The sequence below is a fragment of the Acanthisitta chloris genome, unplaced genomic scaffold (assembly GCF_000695815.1).
Source record: "Acanthisitta chloris isolate BGI_N310 unplaced genomic scaffold, ASM69581v1 scaffold3231, whole genome shotgun sequence".
Classification (NCBI taxonomy): domain Eukaryota; kingdom Metazoa; phylum Chordata; class Aves; order Passeriformes; family Acanthisittidae; genus Acanthisitta; species Acanthisitta chloris.
In genome coordinates, this window is record NW_008657493.1 from 118,891 (window position 1) to 131,938 (window position 13,048).

The window sequence follows — 13,048 nt, forward strand, 5'->3', positions numbered from 1 at the left end:
GTACATCCTTCATACTCCACTTCCTCTTAGTTTTTGTTTTCTTTATAATGAAAATCTGTTATGCATTTACCTGTTCTAATCAACTTACCTCCTGAAAATAATTAGCAGTGCCTCTGATTACCTGCAGTCACACCTCACAATCCTTGAGATTTTGATCATTTAATTGGATTCATCCAGTAGGCTCCAGCGAGCGTATCTTAACACCCTCCAATAACGGTTTCTTTTATGGCAATGATTTTCAATACTTAGTAAACAGTGAAATTTGCAATCTCTTTTCTAGCTTTTAGCATGGTACTGAATGTATTGAAGGCAGGAAGTGACCATAGTGCACATCAGAGTATTAAGCAGTGTGTAGGTATGTAAAAACCCAAACACTTACTAAACCAATAGAAGTGATCTCCTCATTGGATCACAGCTCTTACACAGTCTTTTACAAAGAGAAACCCAATTCTTATGTTGCATTACAGAAGCAGCTATCCTTTATCACAAAAACAGAAATCCTGATTCTTTACAACTTCCTGGGCAGAGATTTCATGTAGTCAGAAAAAGAATTTCCTAAAGTTCCATATGTTTCACACCTAAAATTACTTCTGGAAATAATCAGTAAGCAGTAGTAGGGACACATTTGAAATGTCTGCCATTGGAAGTACCCCTCAGTTATCACCCCAAGTACTTACACGTACATTTATTTGCAGAGTTGGGCCACACTGCCATTGTGGGTTTTTGTTTGCTCCGAAATGCCTCTTCAGCTCTAGCTTCTGTTTTCCGTACAGTGGAACCATGAGGATTTATCTGTTCTGCTGGCACTGATAACCCTGCATACAAAAGATAACCATACCTATTTAAATAAACCAAGCTGCATAAAACCACAGAATTTAAGAAGAAACTTGGAATACCATACTGCAATACGTGCACATCAACTAATATTTAGCTGGACATCCAAAACAAAGACTAGAATCAAGAATATTTGGTTTCTACTCACAAAACAACTTACTGGTTGCATGCTCTTAAAACTGTCAGCTCTGATGGATTAGAAAAATAGGACTGTCTCTCACACTTGGGTCTCCAAAGATCGCACTCTATCTGTATTTCCTCTACGAAACAAATTCTTACTGACCATTTTGGTTTTTCCTGATTTTAAACAGATGATTTAAAATAAGTGGCAATTCATAATAGCATTGTATGCCATATCAAAAAGAGTATCTGAATAAGAACCTTGTATTGTCCCTGTGATTATGTTATGTAAAATGGATCCATATCCAAGTCAATATGAGCTCTCAGATTAAGAAAATGTGATTCTGCTTTTAACAAAAAGTATGGTTTGCTTTCTGTAATATAAGTTCATCTCATAGCTTCTACTGTTTCATAGGGTTTTTAATTAAATTCTGAAAAGGCAAACTTTAAAATATGCTTAACCAATATAAAAGACAAATTAAATGAAAGTTCCATATTTGTGAACTGAATTTCCTATCCATCCATTAAAACCATCCTCAAAATGTCATGCCATGACTGCAATAGAAACCAGAACCAAGTGATCAAGAGCAGACAAGATGCTCCTAAACTGATAGCTGCAGAAATTAAAAGAAAACCTCTCACCTCATACTTAAGAATTACAGTGTATACCATTACAAATATTTTATTCTCCATATCAAACATATTTCATTACCCAAAACATCCACCACTTGTACCTTGTTACCTGCTGGTCTCAACAAGAAGTTGCAAATTCCAATAATCTCGGATATATCATTCCTAATTTACCAGTTTAAAACTTGCTTTCTTTAAGTTTACCATCTCTCAACAAAAGCACCTCATTTCAGTAATACAGGAACACTAAATTCGAGTTTAACTCATAGATACTGATTTTACTGTACAGTTTATCTATCTTTCTGTTACACTGCAGACCAGTCGGTCACCAGTCTCAGTACTAAGTAAAAACGGCAGATCTTCCAAAAATAAAAACAAACAGAAAAGTTGTGGAAGAAGAAAACAATGTAGAAAATACCTTCCATTTTAAAACTATGAAAGATTGCTAAATAACTTGCCCAGAGAATTGTGAAGAAAATGGATATGGAGCTTTTTAGCCTTAACCCTCATCTTCAGTATCCTGGAAATAAATTAAGAGCTAATACATGGCATAATTCAGAAAATCAATGGCTTTTCAGCTGGGTAAAGATTAAAGCGCCTACAGTACTTGTCAGTCACCTTCCAAACTCCTCTGTGAATGCATACAGAAACACATCATAATATTTCCAGAGAATCTACTAGAAGCCTCATGCAGATCAGCTTGCTCAACTCCATCCAAATCCCATGTTGAAATCTTTCCAAACGTAGCCAAGAATATTTGTCCAGGATCTCACCAAGTACAGAGTACATTCTTTTTCTCAGAAAACAAATCTTTCTGATGGCCACAGCCACCCACTCGGACTCAAACTGTGCCTTGACCCCTTCATATATTCACAGAAGTTCTATACTCGGTCCATGAACCACCAGCAGACTCACATGATAAACCTGGACTTCATTTTCATAGTCCCACTGTTTGCATTATTGCCCTTCTTTCACAGAGTGCTGTCAGCAAGCTAAGTATTTTAACTGTGATAAGGCTTGAAAGTAGGGTCTTTTATCAAGTCGAGTCCAGACATATGTGCAGAGAAATGTGGATGTGAATGTTGGGGTTTTTTCTCCATCACACTGTACAAATGCCAGTCCAACACTCAAAACACAGACCACAAAAAGAGAAGCTTAAGGTACTCTGAGCTGAAAAAAGGCTTCTGGGCATCATGCAATGAAGCACACTCACTATGACTTCAGCCTCAACATTCCCTTAAGGCCTTGCCTGGACATTTCCTGTTGATATTAAGAAGTACTTACAGGCTCAATTCCCCACCATTTTGTCCCATACACTGGTCAGGCAACCAGGCTGGCTGCCTGATTCAGCATGATTTCATCGAGCAGCTCCACTTGGGCAAAGAGCTTGGTGTGAGCAACCACCCCTGCATTTGAGGCACCAGTTATACAAAGCTTTAGACAGCAAAAGGCATAGTTTACACTGCTTACACAGCCATGCCTTTATTTTAAAATATGCTCTTACTATGAAGCAGAAGGGAAGGAGGAGGATCTGGGGACCATGCCTGTTCTTGACCAGCTGGTAATCAATCCAAATCTGAAACCAGAAATCCCCCAACCTTGTGGACATCCAATCAAAGTACGAAAAAATTGCAGATATATGCTTTCTTTCATCCCTTGCTCAAACTGCCCTGAAACAGGGTACATGCCAAAGTCAAGTCCAGCAGATGCACTGTGATTTTGCTGATATGCTGTCTTGCTAAGTATATTCTGTAAAGTGGGAGTAATGGCAAAACTTACCAGCATTGACATCCCTTCCATCCACTACAGTGAGCAGTGCCAAGATGACATTTCTGAAGTGTGCCATCTTGATGTTCTACACCACAGTCTTTGACACAACTCCTGGTCCAGGGATAGGAAAATGTCTTGTGTTTGCCCTACAGCATGAAGCTTCCTCAGACCTCAAGAGCTTGATATATTTTCCTTTGTTCATAACCAGTTAATCTAACACAGTTTCTTCCATGCATTCTAAATCTTTTGTCCTTGCTAACCCAGTAAGTGATCTTAGCCTTCCACATTTTGCAGCTGGATCAATTGCAGAGCTCACTTGCTTTTGAAACCACCACAATGTGGTCGAGAAGCACAAGCATCTTTGAAATGTCACTTGGAGGTACCTGTGACAGTAACACTTTCCATGCCAGTGTACTGAATCCACTCTGAAACCTGCCCATTGCTGCCTATGAGCTACTCTCTTGCCAACAACTGGTACTACTACTAGTCAACCACCTGTATCTGGAGGTCCTCTAACCAGCATCTCACACCAATAGTACCTGCCTTTTCAAATTTATAAAGTTCATTGCATGATATCATCAGCCTTAATTACAACTGAAGAAACTCCTCTTTTTTCAACAGGGTCTGCAGGTTTTGCTCCTGGAAATATAAATTACTCGGCCACTGCCGCAAAAAGAAGGGCAGCATTCCAGTTAGCTCTTGCAAACTTGCAAGAAACAGCTACAAGCTATAGAGTCACCACCTGTAACAAAGAACTCTTACAAACATTTACTTTAACCTCGGAAGCAGTAACCTTTAACAATCATGGGGACTCGAATAATTAACTGAGCACAGCTGACAGCATGACACTACGGCCAGAATTGTGAAAATTCTTATACTTCTAATAGAAAAGTACAGAGGAGAAATGAAGGCATTATATTAGTTCTGTTTTACAACCACAGTGAATTACAATTGGTTCAGTTAGCCACAATTCAAGACACACATTGGAAGTTTGGACAGAATTAGACAAAAACATGCATGACTGAATGGGAAAATAAAAGGAACTGTATCCTTTTTAACCTGAAGAAGAGGAAGCCTACAGACACATGCATAGTTCAAAGAAGCTTATTAATAAAGGGTCTTCAATCTACTGACAGAAGCATTTCAAGAACCAGCAGCTACAAGTTAAGACCAGCCAATTCAACCTAGAAATTAAATAATGCAGCTTTATACCAAAGCAGGAGGCAAAGTAGGAAACAACTTGCCAAAGTAAAGCTGGAATTATTGAAATCAGTAATCCCTAAATCAGCATGAAATTTCATTTTAACGTTATAGTTCAGTGATTTTGAACCTTTTTCAGCTTTCAGAACTTCAAAAATTTGCCATGGGGGTAGAATCTTTTATGTAAACAGAGCCCTGTTCCCACACTGGGAATATGTTTGGGCTTTTCATTACTTTTCCTGGTCACTTTAGAAGTTGTCCACAGACTCGAAGGTCTATGGACTACAAGTGGAAAATAACTGCACTAATTTTAACAAAAACTAAGTGATGTCCTCCAGTGTAGAGCGACATATTTCCTAATTCTGGAATATCAGATTGTCAAGCTCATGCTCCCTTCAATGTGGATGTAATAATTGTTTCTTAATCCAAAAAAATCAACATCTCACCCAATATACACTTGCACACATGCCAGGGCAAACCAAAAATCCCCTGGTTGAAATTGCATTCTCCCTTATCATAATTGTTATTATACTGCATTACATGGCACTTTCAGAGCACAGCTCTGGTTCCACCACATCTTCAGTAGCAGCTGTACCATTTATCTGCTCAACAGGTTTTACAGTACTGTCTTTAACAGTACTGTAATGTTGCATCTTTTGAAAAGAAGGCAATGCATCTTTTGAAAAGAAGGACAGTGCCTTATCAGACCAGCTCACACAACTGGAAGAAGTAGACATGTTTCAAGCTCAGTCATCCTTTAACCTGCACCATCTGAGTCTGACATCCATCCTGTATTTCATCCTAAATTTATATTTTTATATGGACATTTGTAAATCTTGCTTTCTATCCCATATATCTACAGAACCTTTACTTGTTTCTCCCTGACATCCCTGGACAGATTCAATTCTATCAGGGCTTTAGCTTTCCTAACCTGATCCCTGGCTGCTCAAACACTTTCTCTGTATTCCTCCCAGGCTACCTGTCCTTGCTTCCACCCTCTGCTGGCCTCCTTTTTGTGTTTGCATTTGTCCAGGAGCATCTTGTTCATCCATGCAGAACTCCCAGTGTTGCCTGGTTTCCATCACTCCTGAGCTTGGAGGAGGTGATCCTTGAATATGAACCAGCTTTCTTGGGCCTTTCTTCCCTCCAAGGCTTTATCCCATACGATTCTACCAAGTAGATGCCCAAAGAAGCCCAAAGTCTGCTCTGATGAAGTCCAGGGCAGTGAGCTGCTTTGTGCACCCTCCTTGCTGTCCCCTAAGGACCTTGCAACTCCATTTCATGGACTGTGCAGTCAAGGCTGCCCTTGAGCTTCACAAACTCCCTGTTGGTGAGAACAAGGTCCAGCATAGCACCTCTTGTATTGGCTCCTCTATCACTTGGAGAAGGAAGTTATCCTCAACACATTGCAGGAATCTCCTAGACTACTTGTGCCCTGCTGTGTTGTCTCTCCAACACATAACAGTATGGTTGAAGTCCCCCACAAGGACATGTGAATGCAAGGCCACTCCTATCTATCTATAATGTGCCTCTAATGTTGCTGTGTTATGATAAATTAAGTCAAACTTTCTACACAGTCTGTTTATAGAAGGCTTATGTGTCTACAGAGGGTCCCTATGCATGTTGTTATGGTAAATGAAGTTAAACATACCTCTTTTTCTTCTTGCTTCCTTGATTTCTTCACACATCTTATTAAATTCTGGATCCAGTTCAGCAGCAATGATAGCATGAGCAGTGTCCTTCAAAGTACATGCTCTATGTCTGATTATTTTATCTGGAAAACAGGACAGGACACTTGTTTTATCACAATTACATAAATTCTTTACCATTTCTATGTTGTCCTGTACTATTGTGTATTACAACACTGATAAAGACAGAAATAATTGGGGAAAATTACAGATGTATGGAAATGCAGATGGATCACAGCACACTCAAAAATCGCAATTCAGCTACTGAAGAGATATAGGAGTTTTCAGAAGTATAAATTGTTACTTCAATCAGCAGTGGCATCTATAAACAAATGCAAACAGTGAATGATGTACACACCTAAATCAACTTGCCATCTTTAGAAAGTTGCTAGAATCAACAGATGTAGCCAGTTTGAACTGGCAGAACAACATAATGCAATAGAGTGCAGAGAGTCCCATAAGTAACAAGAGACTTGTCCAGAAATTAATTTACCCACTGGGTCTAGGAACACTCATACAATTATACAGTCTGCAAAATCACACTGAACATCATCTGCACCTGTAAGGTAGACCTGGCTTGCTTATGTTGGGGTTTTTTTTCCTTTAACCTTAAATTATTGCTTAATTGCTATTTAACAACTGCTAGGAAATTCAAAAGTGTGCTAAAACAGATTACTTTATTCCTTATTTTGAATAGCTATTTCTCATTTTAATCCACTGAGAAAAACTGGCAAGAACCAAGCCCCAAGTGTGCTACATTTTCATCTCTTTGGAGAACAGGACAAATTGCCCACGCTGGAAGCCTACAAGCAACTCATGAAAAAACAGACCAGTTCCCATACCTTTGAAACACACAAAAGAAATTATGCCAACACTGTTGAAATCTGAAAAGTAATTGTAACTTAATAAGTAAGCCCATACCTGGAGAAAACTGACATCTAGAATGTTGCTTTTCAATGAAACCTGCAACACTCATTTGCCTTTAGTACAAACATATTTAATTTGTCAATTCACCCATACTGAATTTCTTTTACCAGCTGATGGAGGCACTTGAGCAGCATGCATCAACATTAATGTCTAAAACATATTATAAAAGTATCAGATTTAATGATCTAATGTTTTAATAATCTTTAAAGACAACAATTAAGAATACCAGTGAAATTTATTAAGCAAGGTTTGTAATTCTAGGAACAGCAAATTTTACAGCTGGAAAAACTGCTGAGTGAAAAAAACTATCCAGTATCCAGCTCAAAAGAGTCCAACATGTTTTTTGAGGAAAACTACCATCACTTACACCTATTCTAAGTTAGAAATTTTTACCCACATATTTGTGACTCATTATGGTTTTATGATCAAAAAAAAATTTACACTGTATTCTTTGTAGATGTAATGTTGAGATCTTACACTTTATAATGTTGGTCAGATAGTAGAAGTCTAAAATGCCCTTGCAAAGGAGGAAGGGGGGAGAAGAGAAGTAAAAATCAAATCAGGTGTTTCATTGAATCACTACTTCCAATGCTGTAATGGGCAAGACTTTCCCACAGACAGTGCTTCAAAGGGGCAAAAAGTATTATGGCTAACAATGGTTATGTCTCTGTGCCTTTAAGAACATTTCCTGGTCAAACAATGGAGGGGAAAAAAAACCCACAACCTATCTTACTACAGAACCTGTCCAAAATTTTATAGCAAAGTACCAGGACAAACAACCCCCAGAATATCTATACTGCACACAAAACTACCTAGTCTGGTATTCCCACTGCTTTTCCAACTAAACCACAGGACAGAAGCAGGGACATCATGGTTCTTCTGCAAACTCAATAATGAAGCAGAGGCAAGCATATATGCCCAGCTTTAAAGAATGTGAACATTTATAGGTTAATATTCAGTTAATGCATGGATCTGAATGCATGGAATGCTTCCTCAGAACAGCCACGATGTGCTGTGTCAGCAGTGAGTTCACAAAACAGCTCAAGAAATCCTGCTTGCTCTCCTGCAATACATCATACATTGTTAGCAGCACAGAGGAGAGAACTATTTTTCATTACCTACAGTCCAAAACAGAACCTAGAAAGAGTCAGATCAATTTCACCCAGCTCAGTTCTGACAGCAAGGAAAATCAAAATATCCCTAAACAGGTGCTCTTCAGACACACCAAGAATCCCGAGAGCCTGCCAAGTGCTTTCATTAGTTCACATCAATTACACACTAGGAGTCCTCAAAAGTGTGTTACCAAGAACACAGATAACCTTTTGGTGTATATAATCACTGGATTTTTTTTAATTGTAAAACAAAATGCAACATAAACTGAAGAATTAATCTTCTACAGATACGAACCACTCTGAGTTCAAAAGGCAATGTGAAACAAGTCTAAGAGTTTGACTAGACTATACCGCAGTTAGTCCACACGAGACACTTGTAAATGCCTCAAAAAATAAAAAAATTTTAGGAGCAAGAAAAATACAGAAAAATCAGGCTTTAATCTTGTAAAATAATTTTACAAGATTTAATGAAAAACTTTTAAACACATTGGACTACATTTGTAGATGGACCCTGACCTCCAAGTATCACGTGCATTAAATACAACTCCACGTTAAAAGGGTGCTTTGTGTTGATGTAGATGACTCTTGAAGTTGCCAGCTGAAAGTCTTTTTTTGGCAATGTACACTCTAAGGCAGCCCTAGCAAAGAGCACACAAGATGTTCTTTCCTCAGTTTGGAGCATGAACAGCTTTTACATGCATTTCAGTCCACAAATTCCATTTTAATTGAAAGCATCCCATCACACTTTGTCAAGACAATACTGTCTAATCTCTCCTAATCAGCTGCAACTGATTTCCTTGCCGAGTAATTTATCCTGTTTTATTTCTATCCCCAAATACATAGTTTTTAATTTCTGGGTATGAATTTCATGTTCTAAGCCAATATGGAAATACATCAGGCCACTGCCAGATTGTGTGCAGGATTCTCTACACAGCTCTCCATATACAAAGTATATTCACTGAAAAGGAGCTATCAAGTTTGAAAATGAACTACAAAACCTAATTTATCAGAAAACAACTCTGAATACTGTAGTTCATCTACTCTTACAATGTCCCCCAACGCACTACGTGCCTCAGAGCACTAAATGCACAGACCCTTGGGACTTGCTTGTCCGAATTATCGCACTGCATGCAGTTTATTTAAATGCCTGAATAGCAACAAAATACAGGACTAAATACCAGGCCTTCAGGTTTAGGTAGCTCAAAACAAAGTAGGTTCTTACCTCCAGGATCTTTGTCTGGATTGTATTCCAATGCGTTGCTGCAGATCAGGTCAATGTCTGTTAGAAAATCCTTGGCTGTTAAGTAGTTGTGTTTATCAATTTTGGTGATTACTGTTGATAGGTCCATTGGCTCTTTAATAACTTCAAGGTAATCTGAAACCTATAAACAAACAGCATATAGAGATGACACAGGACCATATGCATTCCATTTGAACACTGACAGTTCCATATCTTTATACTTGGATTTATTCCGCATGCTTAGCTCTAAGACATTAATTACACATTTTGATTTCTAAATAAACTTATGCTGAAAACATAGTTTTATCAGGCTAAAACCATAGGACTTCCAAAGCTACTTTTTCTTCAGTAGCTCAGCAATTTATTTTTCCAAATTAATTTAACTGCATTTTTCTAGCAACACATTTTAAAGTAAATGTATTATTGCAGTTTAGACTGACTTTATATTTTTATAGTGTGATAACACTGTTTTGGATTATAAAAACAAAAAACATCATCCTAACTCAAACCACCAGGAAAAATTAGGGAAGCTCCATTTTGTTCACCTTGTAGCTAAAGTTCTCATTAAACTGAACAGTCAAATTATCAGCTTTTAAGTAACTGCTATTAAATAGTTCCTTCAATCAATTGCTTCAGAAAGAAAACTCAGGTTTTATTGATGGCAGACATTACAGTGGTTGTACAGAAGGACAATCTAAAGAAAAAGCTTTGTGACACAGTTTACTGTGGGCTTACTTCATAACTGGAGATTTAGCAACCACTAGGTACACTAAGAAGTGTTTAACATAATTAATGACACCATAAGGGTGTCAAGCTTGACAGCCAAATGCGTCAGCACAGCAGTTATAACAAAGTTCACCAAAAAAACTTTGAACTTGTTGTTATTTACTTCAAAGGAAAAAAACCTATACCTGAATGTTTCAGTGTGATTAAGATTAGAATTAATTAAAAATACTGGCAGCCTCAGAAACTGTATTGCACTTTTTCTTTTGAAATCACTCACATATGATAGTCACTTCCAAAGCATCAAAGAGTAAACATAGATTCAGATCAGGCCATAATGGCTTCATAAGAAATTTTTTTAATCTAGTGTCCACAGATATATTACAGCATAAACTAAGATCAGTGCATTAAGTCAGTGGACAGCAATTAAGTCAGCTCATTCCTTAAAACACAGACATGGAAATTTATGATGAAAAATTAAAATGGCAAAAATTCTCTTTTGTCTGCCTTTCTGGAAAGGTGGTAACTGGTTCAGGGATTGGAAAGCTAAGCCACAGGCTTGCTTTTCTTGTTAGCACAACATTAGAAAAACTCACTGGAAGCTGTAAATATTGCTGCTGAATTAGTCAGGAAAATACTTGACTTATCACACAGCAGCATTCTCTGCAGTGCAAGTAGGAGTGGAACAAACTTAACACATTTTCTAAGGAAGTCAAGCAGACAGGCTGTTGTAGAAAACGAAAGGATAGTCCTGTGCTTAAATGCACCAGGTGGGATGAAAAAGATTACATAGGATTTCTAGTGCTGTGATGTATTAGCAGGGGTTTCTGGTAAGTCTTTAAATAACAAATTCACATTTCGATTCTCTCCATCTACAAAACAAGCAACGGTTACTTTTCTTTCTTTGTGTGCCCCTATTCATGTAAGTTTATCTGCAAATTCTTTGGGGAAAGAAACTACCTTTGCTACAAGTATGAAGTTTCCTACAATAATGGATCTTCCAAACAGTTTCCTAAGAAAAATCAAACCAAGTCACTGCACAAACTATGCTCACACTCTAAGTTGCCTCATTAATCAGGCTTTCAACAACAGTCAGCTATGGACTGTTCAAATGGAACACTATGGAAAGCTCAAATTAAAAGAGTACTGCATGGGCCCACAGAAGATGCCTGTTCCATCCTGCAAGGAATTTACACTCCAAATCTGCTTTCATAATGCTGCACTTTTAATGTCCAATATTCATCTCTTAATGTCTTTTAAAAGAGATGCTTCTTTCTTCAGAGGCAATTAAGGAATTTTTTTCAGTTAGCAAAGCTTGCAGTGGGCCAGCATCTGCTCTCAGAGTCAAACACAACCCTATCCATACAGCAGCACCTGAAAACAGATCTGCAGATCGAACTGTCTCATCAGTTAGGTGTGCACACTCCATAATCGACCAGTTAATGCCTTATAATGTGCTTCCATCGGTGATTAATGGCATCCACAAGCATTACTGCTGAAATAATTCCACAATACTATTACTGCTGAACACATTACAGAACACAGATCACTTTCCCAATATTATCATGTCTGTGATTATAATTATGCAAAAGCCTTTATTAAAGAATTATATTTATGGCTTCAGGAGCACTGGTAGGGGTAGGAGTGTTGGCATTTTAAAATTCTGGTTTCAGTTATAAAATTGATAGGAATGCACATGGTTTTTCAATAGGTCACCGGTATAGCTAAAGAACATGCTCCACTCCTTGCATCAAAGACAATGAGGCTGCAACTATCTCACCAGTTAAAAAATGACAATTTAGATAGGAAAGATCATGGACCAAACATTATTTTTCTTAGTAACTTAACCATTTCCTTTTTTAAATTTAGATCCTTTTTCTAATGGTTTCAACTTCATTGTTTGCACATTACTGAAACAAGACCTCTTCAATATCCACCGGTTTGCTGAAGATGTTAAAGCGCTTGTCTGTGGCCAGCCTCTTGGTAACATCCCTGAGAAACAACCGCAGCTCCCGCAGCGTGTTCTCTTCCTGGTCCTCCATCCGCTGCTTCTCTGCTTCCGACAGCTCCCGGGCAGGACATGGCAGTGCAAGAGGAAGAACTTCCAGAGCACGAAGAGCTAGGGAAAAAACACCAGAAGTCAGACAATGGAAATATTAACAACACAGTGGCTCTTGGGATTATGCCACTTCAGATTTAATTGTACATGAATCAACATTTAATAATAATTTCAATATATATTTGATTTGCCTCACAGACCTAACTATCTCTGCATCCTTAACCCCACAGCTCTTCATTTTCCAAAACTGTAAACTCTTAACTATGACATTTATTCTGAGCACTGATTAATAGTGTCACATGTTACTCACATTGTCAATTACCCACACCTTTGTAAAAAGGAAAGTAACACAAAACATTTGTATCACATTATTATTGGTTTTACTGTAAATTAGTTTACCAGCCTGTTTCCTTCTTGGTGGGGGCATTGCTGCCTCATCAAGGATCAACCCTTTGAAAAATCGCAATCTGTCCTCTTCACTTGGTCTTTGAATATAAAAAACCTCTTCATACTGGATTCTGAAAATACATTTCAGCTAAAACAAAAAAAAAAAGAGGAGAATTGAGCCCCCACTCAAAAATACATCATCAATGACCATATTAAAACACAAGCCACACTCTTTACGGAAATGAGCCACAGGACAGAAGATAGTAAACTCAACTCAAAGCTGTGTACACAGCCTAGGAAGAACAAATGTTTGTAATTCTCACTGAATTTTCTGTAGTAACTAAATTGCAATATCCCA

The 13,048-nt window shown here is 37.9% G+C and overlaps 1 protein-coding gene across 1 annotated transcript in view; it reads right to left on the minus strand.

Moving 5' to 3' along the window:
• The window catches only part of ATAD2B (ATPase family, AAA domain containing 2B), a gene marked incomplete at its 5' end in the record, with an annotated part of 60,251 nt that overhangs the window by 17,301 nt on the left and 29,902 nt on the right, over window positions 1–13,048 (minus strand). The window contains 5 exons of the mRNA XM_009084724.1: window positions 678–815; window positions 6,206–6,328; window positions 9,504–9,663; window positions 12,167–12,363; window positions 12,703–12,838. Coding sequence (XP_009082972.1) covers window positions 678–815; window positions 6,206–6,328; window positions 9,504–9,663; window positions 12,167–12,363; window positions 12,703–12,838 — 754 coding nt within the window. The remainder of the gene's footprint in view (window positions 1–677; window positions 816–6,205; window positions 6,329–9,503; window positions 9,664–12,166; window positions 12,364–12,702; window positions 12,839–13,048) is intronic.